Here is a 22,314-nt window from a genome sequence, read left to right as displayed (position 1 = left end):
TCTGTATATTAAGCATCTAATTAGGGTTTGTAGGCATAGACTTTGGCACCTGAAAATATAGAAGGCTTCCATTACCGTCTTCTGTGTCTATAGACTCTTGCAGTGGGGCTTTAAACTTGGTTGCTGCTGCTGTTTCATTGGTTTCATTTCTTCTCCTGTCCCTCTGTTCATTACCTAATTGTCTGGGTTCAGAATAGATTTGCGAATGAAAAGCAACCAAATTCAGAAAGCAAAAATGGAAACCTCAAATTAGGCTCTTAGGAAAACAGGCAAAAAGCTGGATGGCTTCTGAAAGGTGAAGGAAGGGAAGCCTTATCGCCATGGAGGAGACAATTTCAGGATATCAGAATGCAGGGAACTGCAGTTTTCTAATTTAACAGTAAGTACACTGAGTACAAGTTCACACATTACAGGGGTCAGCTGAGAAATGAAATGATATTTCGGTATCTTAATAGTCTCCATTCTTTGAGGAATTAGTTTTGTATGGGTAAGCATCAAAATAGTAATATTATAGTTTCTCATTAAAAAAAATTTTTTTAAATACACAGCTTATTTTCCAAGACATTTATGCCATTATTTGTAAACTCATAATAGTGACTTATCATCTTTCGTATTGTTGTTCAGCCGCCAAGTCATGTTATCAATTGCAAGTTTGTGCAACAGACTACTTGTCTATTGTTAAGTAAACTGAGAGCTCATTCCAAAAACATATTTTACGTAGACACTTTAATGGTGTTTTAATTTCTAAAAGCGCCAACTAGGCCCTTTAAAAATGCTCTTGATTTTTTAATCTATTTTAAAATTAATTTTTGTTGGAGTATAGTTGCTTTACAGTGTTGTATTAGTTTCTGCTGTACAGCAAAGTGAATCAGGAATTTGTATATCTCCTCTGCTTTTGGATTTCCTTACTATTTAGGTCACCACAGAGCACTGAGTAGAGTTCCCCGAGTACATTCTCATTAGTTATCTCATTTGATTAAAATCATTCTACAGAAATTCTCTGGCTAAGGTATATGTATGGCTGATTCCTCTTGCTGTCCACCTGAGACTATCAAAACATTGTTAATCGATTATACTCCAATAGAGAATAAGTTTAAAAAGAAATTCTCCTGCTAAACAGCAGGGTTTTGTGGTTGCTGTCACACCAAACTTTGCTTTAATCAGATCATTGTGAAGTGAGTTTGGTTTTCTGCAGGTAAAAAGGCTGGGAGCAGTTGACCCTTAATTAGAGTAAACCAAGATACTGAACAGTACTTCAAATGAGGGCCCAGCCTGGGAACAAAAAGCCTTAAGGAAAGCTGGCAGGAGAAAACAAATACAGGATTCAGGCAGACAATAGCCGTGATAGAGTCACCAACAGTCATTAGAAGATAAGGCTGCTCTGTTAGTAATGGAGATTTACAACTGCATTAGCTTAAGAAAAGCCTCTTAACACCCTGTTTTTCCAAAGCATTCTTCCCACCCCTAGAATTAACCGGGTAACTTTGGGTCAGCTTTGATTTCTTAAATTCAATTCTTTTACACACATCTTTTCCTCTTCCAATTCCTCAACTTCCTCCCTCTCTCTGTTCTTTCTCCCCAGAGAGAAAAATCCTGCATTAACAGCACTGAGGCTTTGGGGGGTTCTGTTTGTTTGCGGGAGTACCCTTTTTCGAATTTGTTTGTGTTTTAACTAACCACACACCCTAGCAGAGTCGTGTACCAACAGCATTTTTGTATTTCTGTCTAGATGAATGGCTAGATGGTAGAAAGTCACGATTCAGTAATTCTTTAAACCCAGAATAAGTACGTTGTTGAAAAAACACAACTATCATTCATCTTTCACCCTCCGAATTATGTATAATAACTCAAAGAAATTTCCCATCGTGTTTTGCAGGAATGACCTGTTTTTAAAATGTTAAATTCACAGTCCTGCCTGCGAGGCCTCCTAGACTTTTATTCCTTTTTTTTTTTTTTTTTTTTTCTTATCTGGGGTTATGGACCTCAGGAGAGCAGGGAAGGGTTACAAGGTCAAAGCCTTTTCCTCCTTGGAACTTGCAGCTTGCTGGGAGAGGGTTGCCTGGAAAATAGATGCTTTAGAAGGAAGAGGTTGGGGTCAGGATTTTAATTCTGTTAAGCAACAGCTGGTTTGAGTTTCTTTCCACTTCTATCTCCTGCTCCCTTCCTCACAAATCCATGGAGAGAAAGAATTTGTGCAGAAGGAACCGGCAACATAAAAATCCACCTTCTATTCCTAGGGTGCTTTATCTCTGGCATCTTTGTTACACATTGAATGTCAAGCACTAGAGGGATAGGATAGATTTTATGAGGTGAACTCTATGGGAAGGATGACTAGAGCTTTAGTCCAAAGAACCTTTTAAAATACAAGATACACGCCTGCCGATGTCTCATAAGATTTTTTTCACTAAAACTTTTAATGGAAATAAGTGTCAGAAAGGCCACTCTGGTATTTGGAGGCTGACTGCCAAGAGAAGAATCATGGCTAAAATATTAAAACATGCCAAGTGCGTATTACTTGTTTCTGGACTAGAGACCATGTCTGTCTCCAAATTATAGTTTGCCTTCATTTGTTCAGCAAATGTTTATTGAGTGTTGCTCTTCCCACAAAGATGCCGGAGGCCAGGGCACAGCAGTAAGATGTAGGAGTGCTTACATGTGAACAGGTGTATCAGTGTGAACCCATCCAACTGGGCTTTAACCCACAATTACACCCCCTATTCTAAACAGTTTATGCATGGTGCGGGATTTTAAAATCAGGTCTGTTCCAATCATTTTATAATCAACTCATAAATCCACTATTTAAAATGAATATGTAATAACAGAAAAACAGTAAAAAAAAAAAAAAGTTTTTTGAAAACAGTAAAAGAAAAAAAAACACATCATGGTAATTTTTTTTAGATTGGGAAGTCTCCCATGCTTTTTTCCTACACACACACACACACACACACACACGTGCGCGCACAAGCAAAATAAAACTCACATCTCTCAAATCAATGGCAAACTAGTAACAGATTTTCTGGTCTGGGCTCCACGCTGGCCTCAGGCTGTGTTGGTGTGTGGCTCAACAGCAATCAAAGGTCATAATTTCATTGGCAGTTAGCATCAGGTTTAATTTTTCTAGCATGTTAGATTTACCGAAATGTCTGGTTTCAGTTACACTTCGGCATTGACTGAATCAGCTCAGAGCAGTGCGATGTCTTCAGGTACCTGAGGTTTATGGAACACATATGCTAATTGTTTTCAATCACTTTCCTTTCTAAACACAAAAATGTGTTTTCTGAACCTGAGTAACAGTAGTCCGTATTGACATTGCTCCTTTCTTACATTGAAAAAGGACCCAAAGTAGGTAAAAATGTCAATTTAACAAGACTGCCACCTACTGATTGATGTGGTTGGCTAACACTACCAATTTCAGTGTTTGGTTGTTGTTGTTTTTTTTAAATAGCTGTGTATGGTTTTTCCCCCCCAAAAAAGTAGATGCTTTTTCAAAATTAACATGTATCAATTTTAATTGTGTTTTAGGAATGTGACCAAGTTCATATAGACGATGTCTCTTCCGATGACAATGGACAAGACCTAAGGTGAGCCCATGATCGGGATGTTATGGTTTAATTGCTCAGCTCATTAAGATGAACTTTCTCTTTGGTTAACTTTGGGCTTTTCTTGCATCTAAATAGCACATATAACTTTGGAACAGATGGCTTTCCTGCTGCAGCAACCAGTGCTAATTTATGCTTGGCAACCGGTGTGCGGGGCGGTGTAGACTGGATGAGAAAGTTGGCCTTCCGCTACAGACGAGTAAAAGAGATCTACAATACCTACAAAAATAATGTTGGAGGCAAGTGACTATCACCAGTAGCTTGCTGGGTTGGTTAAGACAGTCTCAATAAAATACTCAGAGCATCACACATTTACATCACATTTTTGGGGGTAGAACAGCTTTTGCTGAGAGTAGTTTCATCTAACCAGTGATTATTCTGCTGTGATTGAGTGAGAAAAGTAATAGACTTAGAGCCAGCTGTCCTGGACAGTGGTGTGAGTTAGTAAACTTACTGGAGTACGTTTCTTGACTTCTTGCCTAAAGGACTTAAGATGAATCATAAAGCATCCTTCGCAGGTAGATGTTTGTATTAGTTCATCTTTTGATTGTGTTTCAAAAAGACTTTGGTACGAAAAGGAATATATTGACCTCCCTGGTGGCTCAGTTGATAAAGAATCTACCTGCAATGCAGGGGACCTGGGTTCAATCCCTGGGTTGGGAACATCCCCTGGAGACGGGAATGGCAACCCACTCCAGTATTCTGGCCTGGAGAGTTCCATGGACAGAGGAGACTGGCGGGCTGCTATAGTCCATGGGGTTGCAGAGAGTCAGACACGACTGAGCAACTAACACACAATGAAAAGTTTAAGGGTGGGTGTTGGTTTCTAGCCTGGCTAAATTCAGATGCCCTGGTGATGCAATCAGTCATCCTTGGCCTGTGATTTCCTTTGGGGTCAGTCCTTCCTGAAAGGTGGCAAAAGTGACCACCAGTAGACCCAGGCTTCTATTCAACCAGTCCAGCACCTCCATGGGGTGGAGAAACATCTTTCCCAATAGCTTCAACAAAAAAGTTCCAGATACTTTCAGTGGCCAAGACAAGGTCATATGCCTGTTCTGGGAGCCAGAGGATAGTGTTGTGTCTCTGCCCAAATTATTCAGTTGGAGGAATAGGGGTGAGTAGGCTCCCTCAATAGAAGAGAGGACTTCTATAACTAGAAAAAGGGATGTCGGGAATGCAGAAACAATAGATGTCCCCTACAGTACTAAATATTTGTTGAATGGTATGTGAAAAAATTGCTTAGTACACGTAAAGCTTGAGGGAGGTATTAGAGTAGTTTTAAATGTTTATTGTTTATAAAGTTGGCAAAACTCGTTGGTAAGGAAGTAGTTCCTTTGCTTTTAAATCCACAGGTCTGCTTGGTCCAGCCAAGAGGGAAGCCTGGTTGCAGCTAAGGGCTGAAATTGAAGCCCTGACAGACTCCTGGTTGACACTGGCTCTGAAAGCCCTCACGCTCATTCACTCCCGGTAAGTTGTCCCCAAGTCACTTCGTAGGGCCTCTGCCTGAAGACAGGCTTTGCTTGTTCGTTGTGGAGACTTATTTTTCAACTGTCTTTTTTTTCTTTCTGATCTCATAGAACGAACTGTGTGAATATTTTAGTAACAACTACTCAGCTTATCCCAGCATTGGCGAAAGTCTTGCTATATGGTTTAGGAATTGTATTTCCAATAGAAAATATTTACAGTGCAACTAAAATAGGTAAGCTACTTTTTAATCATTTATATAACAGTCAACCTTTTGCTTTCAGGCTAGTAAAAACAAAAGGCGATAAATAGGATTTTATTTACAGGATTCTAAATGTCAGAAAACTAGAATAATGTTTAAACCAATTTTATTGTCAAAATGGCCTTTAGATGTGAAGAGAAATAGAAAGCATAATCCATGTAGCTAAACTCAGAAATTTTTACTTCACTGGCTGACATTAAAACTTATGCATTTTACTACAGTCAACTTAGCATCATTTTTAGATTATTATCTTATTTTTATTCTCTTAGGTAGCATCAACAAAAATTATAAGCTAAAACAAGTAGTTATATGGAAACATACAAAGCAGAAATAACTAATAGCAGCTTTAATTAGGCAACTCCAATATATTATTATTACTGGAACTATTTTTTTTTTGCTTTAATTTAACATGTGTAAATGATTAAGTTCTCATTTTTGTTATGGGGATCAAAAAATTAGATTCTTGCAAAAAGAAAATGTAGTTAGAAAAGATTACTGTGAAATTTACTTAAAATATCAAGCAAGACAAAACAAAAGTAGGAATTAAAAGAAGACATGGCTCTTGTTCTTAGGGAATTCACTAACAGAGGAAACAGACAACAAAATAACTATAGTATGACAAAGTATTCAGTGGTATATAAATGAACATTTATCAAGTATTTACTAGGTGCCCAGAATCGTACTAAACATTTTACATATTAAAGTCCATCTTTGCAATCTTTTCATTTTACAACTGAGGAAGCTAAATCTCAGAGATATAAGTCAGTCAGTTTAAGTTAATAGCTAGTATAGTTGAGGGTTAGAGTAGATCTCTGAGCCTAAGGTCCAGCAGACCATTCCACACGCCGAGGGATCCTACCAGTAAGTGCCCAAGTGTGCACTTCATTGGGGGAGCATTCAGTCCCACTCAGGAGGAGGCAGAAGGGCAAGTGTCAGTGAAAGTTAAAGGGAAGGTATGACATTTGAGCTGGGTATAGAAGGGTATATAAGAGTTTATTTATAGGCAGTTCTTATAGGCAGATGGCTAGTGAGAACAAAGCAACAGAGAAATTAAAATGTATTCCCTGCTGAGGGACTTGTGAGTTTTCCTGGGTGATTAATATGCAGTATTCATGGGTAGCTGGCAAGGTAGATTTGGGTTTTAAGTGGCCTTATATGTTGCTATGATGAGGTTAATGTTATATAATTGAGTCCTAGGGACAGAGGATGAGTGTCCTGGTAAGTGGGAAGAAGGTTGTTTCTGGCTAAAGAAAAAGGGGCAAAACAGACTATCTCTGATTTGTTCTTCTCTTCAAAGAATTTACTAAACCATCACTAAAAAATTATGTGTTTAGTTATTTGTTCCTAGTCTCCTTGATAACTGTGTCTGTCTGTATCATTCATCATTGTAGCCATAGGGCCTAGCACATAGTAGGTACTCAATGTTGAATGAAATGGATGAATATATGGTTGTTTATTCAGAAGAAGGCTGACAATAGAGGGTTTCTTTTAGGCAACTGGATCAGTATTGACACTATTAGCTGATGGGGAAATCAGGTTTCATGACAAAAATAAGAGTTTGATCCTACTTATGTGACTTTGAAGAACCTGTAGGATATTCAAATAACCCTATAAAGTTGGAAATAGTTGGAGTTTGAGAATGACTGCTGCCTCCTGAAAAAGGCCAAGAACAAAAAACTAGAAGACCCTTAAAAAACAAAGAATTCCTAGTAGCCTGATATACCCAGAATTTTTACATGTTCTCACATAAATTAGTAATCAATTTCCATTAACTCAGGTCTTTATCTGTATCAGTTAAGAGAAATCATGTTTTGTGAACAGGGATCCAAGATAAGGTTTTATTGGCACATGAAAGAAAGAACATATTCCAAATAAGCATATAATATACAAGAGATAGTACTTAACTTCCTAGAAGGAAAGGAATAGCAGCATATTACATGTTCTGCAAGTTGAAGTTTAATCTCAAATAATCTGAAAATGTGAGGATAATAGGAAATTATAATAACAATCGTGAGGATAATAGGAAATTATAATAACAATCAAGAAAGTATTTTTAATGGACATATTGTTTGCAATATTGGAATTTTTTTCAATATAGAATAAAAATTCAATTTAAATACTGTACAGTGGTAGAAATGATCTCAAAACCAGTGGTAGAATCATGTTCCTGTGATTTTTTTTTTTTTTTAGTAATAAAAATAGAGATTGAAACTCCTGTTAATTACTGCTCATCTTGCCATCAAATGAGATGTAATATGGGGATCAGTGCAGAAAAACCAGGGATGTTTTCCTGTAGGCAAAATGGCAGAATCAGAGAAGGAAAGGGACTGGTCTGTCATTCAGCAGAGAGCTGTGATGTTCTTTCAGACAAAATGGATTCATCAAAATCAAAATTCCATGTAAGACCTCAAATTAACCTCTAAATGTGAGCTTCAGTTTATTTATTCTTATTGTGTATTCACAATGAACCTTATTAGAAAGATAGTATTTGGGTGAGAATTTGTCCATCACAGCTTTATTTTAAAGTCACATTGAGTTTACCTTCCTTTTCCCATGAAGAGGAAACTTTACAAAAACATGCAAACATTTTGCTCTTTCATGACATCCAAGTGTTCGGTTGTATATGTTTTTGCAGTGAAAACCAGCCTTTGTATTTGTTTCTCAAAGTGATTTAATATTTCACAGGTTAGTGAGCAACTACAGAAGCATTGAAATGACATCTTTGAATAAGGCTGGCTCCATTTCATTCTGTCAGATGCAAACTAGAGATTTTAGTGCAAAATACAAATATAAAGCAGACATTTGTTTAAGCAAACAAGCAATTTGTTCGTGTGTATATCTGATCCTTATTTGAAAGAGGTACAGGTCCCGCTCAGCCATTCACATCTGAAAACTATAAACTGTCCCATTGTCCATTAAAATGACCTTATTGGCAGCCCTGGACTTGGAACCCCAGTTCCTGTTCTGCGAAGCAACAATGACTGCATTAACCACAGGGATGTGCTGACAGCGTAGCTGCCACTGGAGCCCAAACTGAGTCTTGACATGGGAAAGATAATAGACAGATAAAGGTATCCTGTTACCTTTATCCCGCTTTTCCTCTAGGAAAGTACTTGACTGAACATTAGATGCCTGGGTCAGGCAAGCATGCTCTTATAGGTATTGTAGCATGGATCAGGCAAGCATGCTCTGGTAAGGCCCCAAATTACATGACATTCATTTTAGAAACAGTTTTCCAAGAATATTTTCAGTCAACACATTTGGCCTTGGAAGTGTCTTTCATTCAAAGACGTATTCCAACCTGAAAATGAAGGGATAAACTAAGTCCAGTGTTTGATTTCTCTTGCCGTAACAAAACCAATCCTTCAGTTTTGTTCATCCTTCTCAATAGCCTTTCAATCAGATATTAGATTCAGTGTTTGATAGATCATGAAATATTTTTTAAATCAAGTTAAAATATATTGGCAGAATGGCATGATTTTGTTTAGTCTCAGCTCAGAGGGGGCAAAGTACTACTACAAAACAATACTTTTTCTACCAAATTTATACTGTAAATGACTAGATCCTACTTTTTAATAAATGTGTCTTGGAGGAAAAAGTACTAAAACTGTCCATTTCCCAGGGATAGGATACCACATGGGTAATTCATTTACAGTTTTTGCTATATTGTGCTGTTCTGCATACTCCCCAAATGGAATGTAAAAGCATGCTTTTCCTAGTTCACACAAGTATGATAGAGTTGGATCAGAAGTATAAAGACAGCATTTTATATAAAAAGTTTAAGTCCTAGAGTGCTGACTTACCCAAAGTTTACATTTTTTTACAATTTACTTTTGTTCATTAGGAAAGGAAAGCTGTTTTGAGAGAATAATTCAGAGGTTTGGAAGAAAAGTGGTGTATGTTGTCATAGGAGATGGTGTGGAAGAGGAACAAGGGGCAAAAAAGGTGAGTGTTCCGCATTGGTGTTTCTTGTGCCCTTTAATTTTTCTTAGTCCTCAAAATTCTGAGCTGGTTCATTTAAACACATTACATTTCTCTGAAACAGATTGTGAATGTGTTCAGAACTGTAAGCACTGATCAAGGGCAGAGTAGAATTAAATCATTATTGAAATAATCTTTTTGAAGAGTGATATTCACAAGCTCAGGGGTCATGGATGGTTCATCTTCACAGAATGTGGACTTGGGGAACAGAAAAGGAGGCTTAGCTCTGCATCTGTCACCTGGAATAGAGACAGCATACATGCCTGCTAACGCCAGCATGCCCCTCTCTGCACCCATGGCAGACATCACCAGGTGATTAAACCTTTGTTACCTAAGCCTGGATGCAGCCTATGAACCTTCTAAACATCAATTCAGAGAACCTTCTAAACATCAGTTCAGAAAGACTACCAACTGATCAGAGCTAGGATGCAAAACTTTTCTTCCCTAGAGTAGAGTACCTTCTTTTGATCACAAGGTCAGTGAATTACCCCTTTGGGGATGCGCAGAAAGGAGGAAGGAAGCAGACCCAACTATTAGGTCCCTTGACCCAGTTTACCCATCATATTTCTATTTTTCTACATCCCTGCAAGTATAATTCTGTCATTTCCTTTAGCAAAAGCTTTCTCATGAATGTCCTTCATCACATTTTAAAAAGGGGGAAGGAGAGGGGACCACATTCCTTAGCCAGGCATTCAGGGTCTACACCATCTAGTAACAACCTACCTTTCAGTCTCCTCCATTCTTGCATCTTATGCTGTAGACATAAGACATATTGGTCTGCTTACCTTCCTCTGGCCATGCCCAGGACCTCCTCCCTGCTTTCCCCAGGGCCCGAATGTCACTGTCTTCCTCATTTTTCAAAATCCAGTTTATATACCACCTTTTCTGTTTCTCTTGTTTGTAATAACTCAGTTATAAGTAGCACCACTTATTCTATAATTGGAGAAAGCGAAAAAAGTGAAAATATTAGTCACTCAGTCATGTCTGACTCTTTGCAACCCCATGGACTGTAGGCCCACCAGGCTCCTCTGTCTGTGGAGTTCTCCAGGCAAGAATACTGGAGTGGGTAGCCATTCCCTTCTCCAGGGGATCTTCCTGACCCAGGGATCAAATCCAAGTCTCCAGCATTGCAGGAAGACTCTATACCATCTGAGCCACCGGGGAAGTCCTTAATTGGAGAAGCTATGGGAAATAACTTGGATTCTTGAGCCAGACAGCCCTGCGTTTGAATTGCAACTCTGTCATTTACCAGCTCTGAACAGGTTACTTGACCCTTCTCTCTCTCTATCCATACATAGGGACAGTAGCAGCACCTAGCTCGTTGGGCTGTTTTAAGGTTTAGGTTTAGTTAACGCATTATTGACTGTGGGACTTTTGCAGAAACTAGCAACTGTGGTAATTTGTTACATCAGTGAATATTTTGAAACACTGTGGTCAATAACATTCAAGTAACAAGAGAGATATTGATATGTCTCTGGTAAATAAGTTGTTAAGGTATAAGACAGGGTCTGATAACTATGAAGTATGCAATAAGTGGCAGCCATTATTATTAACTATTTGTGTATGTGCCTGACTCAGCAGTTAGGTAGGAATCTTATATTTTGATTGATTTTTGTTTGGCCCTCAGTCTTCATTTCTTTTTCACAATGCCCTAAATCTTGGCACAGTCGTGCTCTAATATTTCTTAAATTGAAGAGCATTAAATATTTTGAGATTAACCAATAGGATAATTTTTTCATCTCTTGCCCACACCCTCACTCATAGAAATGACAGTATATTTCCATAAAGGAGGAAAGCTCTTCTGGAATATTCCAGTATATTCCAGAAATGGCACCACACCATAGATGCAGTATGGCACATGGCCAGCCTCTCTATAGAGTCCAAGAATGGTAAATTCACCTTCAGTAACCCTGAATTCCAGTAAAAGCATAGAAAGTGTAAGTCGCTTAGTTATGTCTGACTCTTTATGACCCCATGGACTGTAGTCTGCCAGGCTCTTCTGTGGAATTCTCCAGGCAAGAATATTGGAGTGGGTTGCTATGACCTTCTCCAGGGGATCTTCCTGACCCAAGGATTGAACCCACATCTCCTGCATTGCAGGCTGATTCTTTACCGTCTGAGCTACCAGGAAAGCCCATCAAAGCATAGAAACTGACCCTAATTCTATAAATAATAGATTATTTCTCTTATATTCATAGATACACCATATGCCCAGGATTACAGTTTCCCCAAGTGTGATCAGCACTAGTGGAAACCCACCCGCAGTTTTTGCCATCTAAGCACTCACTCTGCATTCCAGCTTCACCAATGGCCATTGTCATTAGGTACATCTGTTAGCCCTTTGGGCTGTCTTCATAAAAAGAAATCTTTCCCAGACTAAATAAAGTGCCCAAAACTCAACCCTGGAGAGTTAAAGAGAATATTTGGTGCAAATCCAGACTCAAGTCTTTTTTCTGAGAAAGCCTCTGCAATCCGCTGCCATTTCTAGACTGGACCTCCTAGTGGCGATGGGAACATGGAATAGTTTTGCACCTCTGAGCATCATAGAATTGAAGAACAGAATTGCATGCCAGGATGGCCCAGGGCCAAGGTGTGAATGTGCCCTCCAGGCTGGTCCTTCTCCATCTGGCATTCAGCAAAATATTTTAAAGAGAAGCCAAAATGTGGCTTTCTGGCTTGTGGTAGACAGAAGAATGTTTATGAAAGTGATGACTTAATATGGAAAAAAAAAAAAAAAAAAAGGACACAAGTCAAGTCTTTGGTCCCCAATCAAGGATTCTGTAGACCAATTTCTTCCTAAGCCTTTATGAGAAGTTTTTTTTCTTAGATATTTGTGTAGGTGAACACAACATGGAAAAGGAAAAGGAATTACTGGTTTGATGTTAGAATTGAAAGTAGAAACAGTACTGAGAGTATTTGTTCCCTCTGATGAGCAGTTAAAATTGTTTCCAGTGTTTATCCCTTGGACATGTTATTCTTTTTATTCAGGACAAACATGCACACCTGTACCAAAAAAGAAAAAAATAGACAACTGCTTACAAAGAACATCCTCTTTAAATTGTTTGACCGTGAATGAGAAGTTGTAGCTTCAGCTTTGTTTTAGCTTCTTGGGAGAAGTGTTTGTGATCAGTGCAGTACTCTGTTACAAAGGAACTCTGCACTTTGAGACCTACCAGCTTGGAAACTCGAATGCAACTGTAGCCTGGAGTTGTAAGATCTTTATGTGTGTTTGTAAATTGTACAGATTTTTCAGAAATATTCAGATTCCTAAAAATTGCACCTGTGATTCAGATGTCACAGGAAGGTGAATACTTTGGCCAAGATCACACTGCCTGACGGCTACCAAACTAAGATATGAAGCCAGTTATATCTTTGAGATTCAGCACAAAGTTTCTTCAAATTATAAACTTCACTTAGATATCTTAAATATGATTTGATTTACAAAAAATAATTTTAATGCTTTTAAAAATTGTTATAGTGTGCAATGTTTATTCCTTTTGGGAGGTATATAGAACTGTATTAAGTGTTCTCCCCATTTTATACTCATGATTAAAAATTTTTAAAATAAATCATTAATTCTAGTTTATAATTTGGTTCACAAGCATTTCAGATCACTAAATAAAACTGACAGTGAAACAGTGAAGTGCTGCAAGAGTGGATGCTAAAATGATTTGCAAGATCAAAACATTTTGCTTTTCTTCTAAATCAGTTTTAACCATTTAGCTTGTGTCTTAGTTTCCTGTGTCCTTTTAAAAATCTAGTACAACACTCTTGCCTCCTACCTGTAGAGAGGTCTTTCATCTCCCTAAATAATGTTCTTTTGCTAGATGTAGTGGTTTTTTTTTTTTTAGCCCAGGAATGAAAACTAGTTAAGTATTCTGCCAATTACCTATTTTGTAATGCTCAAAATCTGCTCTGTCACCGTTGCTCTCTTTTCCATACAATTCCAGGAGTTTCATCAGTAATTTGATCTAATTCTATAATTTGTATCATTAAAAAACATTCCTTCAAAGAGAAAAGGTTAGAGATACCTTTGTTTTTTAAAAAACATTATTCTAAAAAGATCTTAAAAAATTTTTTTATTGGAGTGTAGTTGGTTTACAGTGTTGTATTAGTTTCACATGTACGGCAAAGTAAATCAATTATACATATATCCACTCTTTGTTAGATTCTATCCCCATGTAGGTCATTAAGAGTGTTGAGTAGAGTTCCCTGGGCTATATGTGCATGCTCAGTCACTTCAGTCATGTCCAACTCTTTGCAACAGTAGGTCTTTATATATATCTATATCTATATAAAGTGTGTTTTTTATATATATATTAGTGTGTTTATGTCAATTCCAATTTATCTCTCCCCCTGCCTTATCCCTTGGTAACCATAAGTTTGTTTTCTACATCTGTAACACTTTGTTTTATAAATAAGTTCATTTATACTGTTCTTTTAAATTCCACATTTAAGTGATATGGTATTTGTCTTTCTGTGTCTGACTTCCTTCACTTAGTAAGGTCCATTCATGTTGTTGCAAATAGCATTATTTCATTCTTTTTATGGCTAATATTCCATTGTATATGTGTACCACATTTTCTTTATCCATTCCTCTGTTGATGGACATTTAGATCGCTTCCATGTCCTGGCTATTGTAAATATTGCTGCAATGAACACTGGGGTGCGTGTATCTTTTTGAATTACGGTTTTCTTTTTCTGATTTCTCTTGCTAATATATAGGAACGCAAGAAATTTCTGTGTATTTTGTATTCTGTAACTTTACCAAATTCATTGATGAGCTCTAGTAGTGTTCTGGTCCAATTTGTATCCCTTTTCTTTTTCTTCTCTGATTGATGTGGCTAGGATTTCCAAAACTATGTTGAATCATAGTGGTAAGAATGGACATCCTTTTCTTATTTCTGATCTTAGAGGAAATGCTTTCAGTTTTTCTCCCTAGAAGAAATAAGCAAATTCTAAAAAAGATCTCTTGTAAGAGTTTTCTTCAAGCACCTCTTTGTTCCTAGAAAGACTGTTCAGAGAAACTATCTCCCTGTCAATATCTTCCTTTGATGTATGTTATGTCTTTTGTTGTCAAAATTTGCCATGCTTTTTTTTAACCATAAAATTTCTTGTTTTCCTAACATTCCTCCAGTGAAAATAGTTACATTTTGATTTTTAAATCATGCTTTAAGTAATAGTCTTCTGCACACTGACAGCAGTTTTGGTTTCTGGAGCAAAATGGCCTTGTTTTATAACTTTGACTTTATTTACTTTTCAGAGAACCACCTAAAATGAATCTCTTGTAAATAACATGGAGGGAAGGGGGTATGACAAGCATCCATTATTCTGCATAATAACAACAGCTTCATCAAAAATGTCCATTTTCATTGTGCATCCCAAACCTTGCCCAAAACCAAGATGAACCTGAGAATCTGCTTCATAATGCTTGATTCTGAGTTTATTTGGGAGAAAAATAAGGACTTTTTTTAAAAGAAAAAAAAAAACAGTATTTTTGATGCAAGTTTTTGCTTTTAGTTTTAAGTTAGATAAAGGGATTACTAACACTGAGTACAGAATTTTATTCTAAAGCCATTACACTTATTTAACTTAATGAGCACAAACTATAGGCCAGATCTGAAATTGGATTTCATCTTTAAAGTGCAGACTTTGTCCAGAGGGGATGCAGATATACAAATAGTCATAGAGCAAAGCTGTGCCGAAAGTTTCATAAATTCTCAAAATAATCTATTTACAATTTGTGAAGTATTTGTATCTCCATATGCAAATTTTCTACATATATGCATAGGAAAGCACAGATAAGTTTTTTATTTTTTATACAAATTATATACTTTTTTCTATACCTTTTTTTTTCACTTAATATATATCCTGGTAGTTATTTCATATCAGGAAGCACATGGAGCTCTGTATCTCTAATGCTTATAAATGACCACATCAGAATTTCATTACATTGATGTGCTATAATTTAACAAGTCCCCTGGGGCTCAACATTTTGGTGGTTTCCAGTATTTACTATTACAGGCAGTTCTTATGTGGTTCATGTGTGGGCAAGTATCAATACATTTGTGGGATAAATTCCTAGAAGTGTAATGCCTAGGGCAAAGGCTATGTGCTTTTATGGTTTTGAAATATTTTTTAATAATTCAGCAAAATTCAAATTACACATGAATGTTCACACGCCGAGCTTTTTGTATTACTGATCTTATGTATAACCAGAAGGGATAAACACAAAATACCAGACAGGAAAGGTGGCAGAAGGAAATTTGGAAAACTGCACATGTGGGCAAGAGGAACGGAAAGGATGTCTTATCTTCCCATTAGGGAATATTTTGGTTCCAATGACCCCAAAACATGTGCTGCTTCCCAAAATTTAAGTCTTGGTGCCCATTTTTCTCAATATATGCCTAATCTCGATAAACTAGTCACACACACATCAGTTTAGGCTATTATTGTTAACTGTTTTGGTTTCAGGGCTCTAGTTATGGGATGGAGTATCTCCATGTTGCTGTTCATTCGTTAAGTCCTGTATGACTCTTTGCCACCCCATTGATTGAGCAAACTCTGGAAGACAGAGGAGCCTGGTGTGCTACAAATTCATGTCCATTAAGTCCCATTTCATCCATCTGAGTATCTGCATATGTATGTGGTGTAATCTCACCATGTCTTTATCCATTCATCTGTTGATGGACACTTAGGTTGTTTCCATATCATGAGTATGGTAATAGTTCTGCTATGAAGATGCAGGTATCTGTTCAACATATTATTTTCATTTCCTTTGGGCATGTATATACCCAGAAGTGGGATTGTTTAGTCACGTGGTAGTTACGTTTTTAATTTTTTAAGGAACCGCCAGACTCGTTTCCATACTGATAATACCAGTTTACATTCTGACCAACAGTGCATAAGGGTTCCCTTTTCCTTACCACCTCATCAGCATCTGTTACCCCTTATCTTTTTGATGAAGGCTGTTTAACAGGTGTGAGGTGATTATCGCATTGTGATTTTGATTTGTATTTCCCTAATTAGTAATGGTGAGCACTACTTCACATACTTGTTGGCCATCTGTATATTTTCTTTACAAAAATGTCTATTCTGCCCAATTTTTAGATTGTTTTGCTATTGAGTTTTATGATATTAACCCCTTATATAGTTTACAAATTTTGTTTTCCTCATTCCGTAGGTTATCTTTTCATTTTGTCAATCATTTCTTTTGCTGTGCAGAAACTTTTTAGTTTGATCTAGTCTTCATGTTTATTTTGTTTGCTTGTGCTTTAGGTGTCGTATCCAAAAGATCATTACCAAGGCTGATGTCAGGGAGTTTTTCCCCAGTGTTTTCTTACAGGAGTTTTACAGTTCTTGGTCTTATTGAAGTCTTTAGTTTGTTTTCTTCTTTTATATGTGAATAGCCAGTATTCCCAGCAACATTTATTGGAGAGACCATCTTTTCTCCATTGAGTATTCTTTTCTCCCTTATATTAAGGGAGAAACTCCCTTATATTAAGGGAGTTAAGCATATATACATGGCTTTGTTCTGAGCTGTTGATTCTGTTCCATTTTCTATGTATCTGTTTTTATTCTATTATATACTGTTTTGATTACCACAGCTTTATCATACAGCCTGAAATCAGGAAGTGTGATGCCTCCCACTTTGTGCTTTCTCAGGATTGGTTTAGCAATTTGAGGTCTTTTAGCTCCATATACATTTTAGGATTGTTTTTTCTACTTCTGTAAAAATCGCTATTGGAACTTTGACAGAGATTGCACTGAATCTGTAGATGGTGGCTCGGAAGAGTACAGAGACTGCCTGCAATGCAGGAGACCTGGGTTCTGTCCCTGGGTTGGGAATATCCCCTGGAGGAGGCAATGGCAACCCACTCCAGTACTCTTGCCTGGAAAATCCCATGGACAGAGGAGCCTGGTGGGCTACAGTCATGGAGTCACAGTCAGACACGACTGAGCAACTAAGGATGCACACACAGTATGAACATTTTCACATTTGTTCTAATCATGAGCTTGACATACCTTTCCATTTATTATTTGTGTCAATTTCTTTCATCTGTGTCTTATAGTTTTCCGTGTAGAAATCCTTCACTTTTACTGTTTTTGATGTTGTAAATGGAATCACTTTATTATTGGATAATTTGGTCTTGGTGTATAGAAATGCTGATTTTTGTAGGCTAATTTTGTATCCTGCAACTTTGTTGAATTCATTGATTAGGTCTAACAGTTTTTTGTTGGTATCTTTAGGATTTTCTATACATAAAATTATGTCATCTGCAAATAGTTTTACTTCTTCCTTTCCAATTCTGATGCTTTTATTTTTCTTACTTGATGTGCTGGCTAGGTCATTTTGATTCTTAATCCCACACTGCCTTAAATTGTAATAAAAAAGTTTCAGCAGATATGTCTTGCCTGCTGGTTCTTGGCAGTGGGAGGATATGTTATGTATGTATATTATTTTATAAATCCGCTCTAGCTATAGTGCTGAGCAAGTAATACTTTAATGAAAAAGTTATTGACTTTATTAAACCTAGGAGCAACCCTGAATCATTTCCCCTAAACCGTTACTTTACAAATAAACAAACTAGGGCTCCAAGGAGATGTCATGATTCAAAGTCATGTTACTAAAGTCAGAATTGAGAGTATAACCCAGGTCTCCTCATTCTAGAACCTGCTTTTCTTTTCCTGGTTTGCCACCATCACTCTCTGATTTGATATAAGAAATATTTGTTCCAAGCTAAACACTGATTCAGGAAAAAAATTTACTTTGCACTTACTGGGCCTGGGAAGCTCTTGTTGATCCATAAAAGCTTCACATTGGTATGCGCCTACTTAGAGAAAATGTTATTTTGCAATATAATTATTTGTTAACACATGTTTGAATCCCCTGTTCTCTTCCCTAGACTCAGTCTTCTTATAATTACTCAATATTAAATGTTCTTAATAACTATCAATAGGATAGTCCTCTTTAACAGGACTAACCAGGTCTTGCACCATTTGACTCCTGCAGCCAATAATATCAGAGTCATGTCTTTCTCTCATACAGCTAGTATTCGAACAATGAGCTTGTCCTTTATCCTCTGCCCCTTTACACACACAGCCATTACAGTGCTCTTCTGAATGATCATTCTTTCATAACTAGCTCAGTTATTACCTATCCTCTTACCAAGTGTCTCCTTCTGTTCCCCAGGCAAAGGGAGTCACCTCCTCCTACTCCTTTGAGGTGAACTTGCATGATTGCCGTTCATGTCTGCTACTCAGCCACAGACTGGGAAAGGGTGGGTCAGGGATGTCTTCTATGCCGTGCTCGCAAACACAAAAATCTCTAATGAATGAATGCAAAATAGTACAGTATATGTTTAAAGTTGCCCAGTGGAACATGATAAATATTTGAAAAAAGATCTCTTATTTAAGGATAACGAAAATAGAGATACCCTAAAATAGTATAGAATCCAGAAAGGCCTACATGTGATATTGGACTATAGTATATGTTTTTAGCAGATCACTTGGGACAAAGACATTGACAATAAGTAACAATATTTTGCATCCCCAGAATAACAACAGGTATGTGATCTATACCAAAACAGTAGCTTCTACTGTCACTTAGATAGTCCCCCCAAAACTCCTCAGTTCCAAATTCTATTTGTTTTCATGCCATATTCTAATAGTCTGAATTGTTTAAAAACCCCCTAGAACTATAATCGCAAATTATACTCAGACCTTCACTTTTTGTGTAAAAAAAAAAAAAAACTTTTCTGTGGGCTTAATAGAATTTTATTCTCTGAAAGGTGGTGATTATCTGTCTCTTATCTAAGATTTTGCTCATACATATTATAATGTTTTTGAGCTGTAAAGTTGATAATCAATCATGTTTTTATCTTTCATGGATGATGAAGCTCTTGCCGGGGAAGGGGGCTGTTTTTCTTGTCTCTGGTTAATTCAGATGTTTTACAAAGATAGCTCCATCATTTAAGGAAGATTTTTAGATTGATGTTTTAAACAACTACAAAAAAGCTGAAAAAACTACCTTAGATGTTCATTTAAAATGTTCTCATATTGTTTCAAGGTCAGTGTGAACAATGCCTGATGGAAATAAATGAAACAACTATTTGTTTCAATCAAATTTTGATTTTAGAACTAAAATCAAATTTTGCAAAATGTAAAATACTACCAACTAAGGAAAACCGCTTAAACTTGCAGCATGAAAGCTCCAGTGGATCCAGATTTTGAAAGGCAAATATTTGACACATTTTTGTTCACAGGTACTGGGTTTTATTTGAAGTTTGGAATAAGCATTCAAGCGGCAGTGTAGGTCTGCTTGAGAAATACCCATCACCTTCTTAAAAAAAAACAGACTCCCGAATTGCATTTTAAAATGCACTCTGGCATCCTTAGGGGAGGAGTAAGTTTGGATTTTGTTTTAAACAGATGTGATGTTGAGATCTTAATGGGCAGTGTTCACAGTTCGGAATAAAGGGGGTTGGGCAGTGGAGTGGACTGACAGAGCAGCCTTTCTGGGCTGGTGCTGGGCACGTTCCCCATCCTCACCACATTGTCTGCCCCTCCGCAGCACGCCATGCCCTTCTGGAGGGTCTCCAGTCACTCGGACCTCATGGCCCTACATCATGCCTTGGAACTGGAGTACCTGTAACAGTCACCTAGCACTTTGAAGCTGCACAGCCGCCCTGTGACCAAGGGACACATCCACCAAGCTGAGTCCCAACTGGGCGCCAGACTCCAAATTAACATTTCAGCATTTTGACACCCAGCTGCTGTGGGTCCTCGCCTCCACCTCTGTGGGAAATGAAGGACACCACACCCCTTTCTTCAGAACAGCTGTTGACTCCTAGTACTGTGAATCCATTGCAAATAAGCCATGAGAATGTTCTAGCACAATGTAGTGTGTCTTGGCCACATTAACTAACCATGGTTCGAACCTGTGAAGAAAGGACCTGCAGACGCTTTATGTTTCTAGCATCTTCAATGTGACATAAAACAGCTTCTCCAATACAGCAAACTTGATTGCACAACAAAGACTGAAATGGGTTTCCTGAGTACCAGTGGGGGGATTTTTCTTGTAAAGGTTTACTTTTTCTGGTGTCTCATACCCAGGGTCTTCTGTACATCTCTACTTATTTATGAACAGACTTTTAAAGAAAAAAAAAACAGCTTTATCGAGGTATAATTCAAGAACCATACAGTTCACGCAAACAGACTTTTGACATCAGATAACTGAAGAGACAGTAGCATGACAGAAGCGATCGAAGGCCCTGGCCTCATGACACAGCAAGTACTTTGAATTTTAGCACATTGCAAAGTAGTTTAAAATATGTCTAATTTAAACGTATAATATGTACATCACTGAGACAATCATGTACAGAAAGAATTTTTGGTGTAAATTTGTAATAATGGATGATTTCTTTTACATATTGTTTAGAAAAATGATATTGAAAGGTAGCAATGCCTTGATAGTGAAGTATGAGGAGGGCCGGCACAGACACGCAGGGCCTTCTCCAAGTACTGGGTATAAATATGTAGATAATGGATATTTTTTTTTTTTTTTAGATCATGTTGTCAAGACCAAAAGCATGGATGTCAAGTGTCAATAGGATTTTGATTTCTAATTTTTTTCCCCAATCTGTACTTTTTTTTTTTTTTTAATGCTGTTAGGAGGGCCTTGGTAAATAACACATCAGTGTCTTAAAAACAACTGGGGTGGGGGGAGGGGGAGACAAGTCCTCTTACAACCTCACTTTTTCATTTTTAGCATTAATGCAGTGTAACTATTTGGCAAAGGACAGTTATTCAAATGCTTCTTCCCACAGAAAGAAGGTAGATGATGGATAGATTTTATAAATGGGTCGTGAATTGGACACTAGCAAAGGGACACTATCATGTGTCCAGATGATATATTTTCTTGTTTAAGGAAGGCCATGACCACATATCTGCAAATCAGCACAACTTTGTATTACTTCCTTACATTCATGTTCTTTCTCTTTCCCTCCACCCCCCACCAGAAAACTTCATTGCCAGCAGTGGGCCATGATCCAGTCATCATCACCAAGAAAATAATGCCACTCTTTTCCCCCCGTCCTAATTATACGACAAGCGTAAATCTGAGAAATGAAGTTTGTCACCTTTGTAATACCCCCAAAAAAGTTTAGCCAGAAGTAATCCATCCGTTTATCTAGACACTAGTTTCTCTCATCTAAAGGCCTTCCATTGTCATGAAATTACTTTTTGGATGAATTTTCTTTAATAGTATATTGGAGGGGAAAAAACCCACCAGCTTTGACCCAAAGTAGCTACAGAGCTGCCCTATCCTTTTCCTAAGGTTTCATGTTGCTGCTAGAATTAGTCAGTCGTGAATATCTCCAAATTGTTTAATCATTGAATTCAGTTGTTTTTTCCTCTCTTGCTTGAAGCAAACAGAAGTCAACAGTTTTTTAGCCTTTCCATTTTATGTTTTTGTACTCTGCAAACTGAAAAGACAAAAGTTTATCTTGGCCTTACTGTATAAAGGTGTGTTGTGTCCACAACTGTGTACAGACTTTTTCTTCAATTTGTGTTTAAATTAATAAAACTGATTTGTGAAGTACTGTAAGCTCCCTGTCAGTGTTTTCTTCCTCTTTTGGTTCTGTAAAATAGCAGGATCTTGGTGGTGTTAGAACACTCATAGTCCAACAAAAGAAAGCTGTATGGAGCAACTGTAGTAATGCTTTATCAGCCCTTGCAAGGAACTAAGCTAAGAAGAACAGCTGTCTCTTTGATCACCATTAAGAACAGATGAATGGAAAAGCCTTTTACTTCCTCTGAAACTATATAAACAAGACCTTCACTCAGATTTATCTGCTATGGAACCAAATTCAGCATCAGGTATCTTGGATGTCAGAGCATAGATTTAGCCACTTCAATACCCAAGGGACAGCAATGGAAACTAGTTTCCATTCCATTTCATCTGTAAAGAACGCCCACAACATACATCTCTAAGATTTGGCCAGCTTC

The 22,314-nt window shown here is 37.4% G+C and overlaps 1 protein-coding gene across 15 annotated transcripts in view; it reads left to right on the top strand.

Annotated features, from left to right (window-relative positions):
* The window catches only part of EYA1 (EYA transcriptional coactivator and phosphatase 1), a 189,147-nt gene extending 167,234 nt beyond the window's left edge, over nt 1-21,913 (top strand). For 6 of the 15 annotated variants that reach the window (XR_008702205.1, XR_008702203.1, XR_008702206.1 and 3 more), the window contains 8 exons: nt 3,523-3,581; nt 3,678-3,838; nt 4,952-5,066; nt 5,177-5,298; nt 9,170-9,270; nt 9,497-9,618; nt 10,320-10,568; nt 11,505-12,949. Coding sequence is in view for 8 of the 15 variants with exons in the window: in XM_055546246.1 (XP_055402221.1) it covers nt 3,523-3,581; nt 3,678-3,838; nt 4,952-5,066; nt 5,177-5,298; nt 9,170-9,270; nt 9,497-9,618; nt 11,505-11,544 (720 nt within the window). In the remaining 7 variants the exon portion in view is untranslated. Of the gene's footprint in view, nt 1-3,522; nt 3,582-3,677; nt 3,839-4,951; nt 5,067-5,176; nt 5,299-9,169; nt 9,271-9,496; nt 9,619-10,319; nt 10,569-11,504; nt 12,950-19,879 lie in introns of those variants that run through there. The other 9 variants (XM_055546251.1, XM_055546250.1, XM_055546249.1 and 6 more) reach the window with 6 other exon arrangements.
* The last annotated feature ends 401 nt before the right edge of the window (nt 21,914-22,314 follow it).

Source organism: Bubalus kerabau, chromosome 14 (assembly GCF_029407905.1).
Source record: "Bubalus kerabau isolate K-KA32 ecotype Philippines breed swamp buffalo chromosome 14, PCC_UOA_SB_1v2, whole genome shotgun sequence".
Lineage (NCBI taxonomy): Eukaryota > Metazoa > Chordata > Mammalia > Artiodactyla > Bovidae > Bubalus > Bubalus kerabau.
Note: the sequence above shows the minus strand (reverse complement) of the source record. Positions and strands in the feature narration are given on the sequence as shown.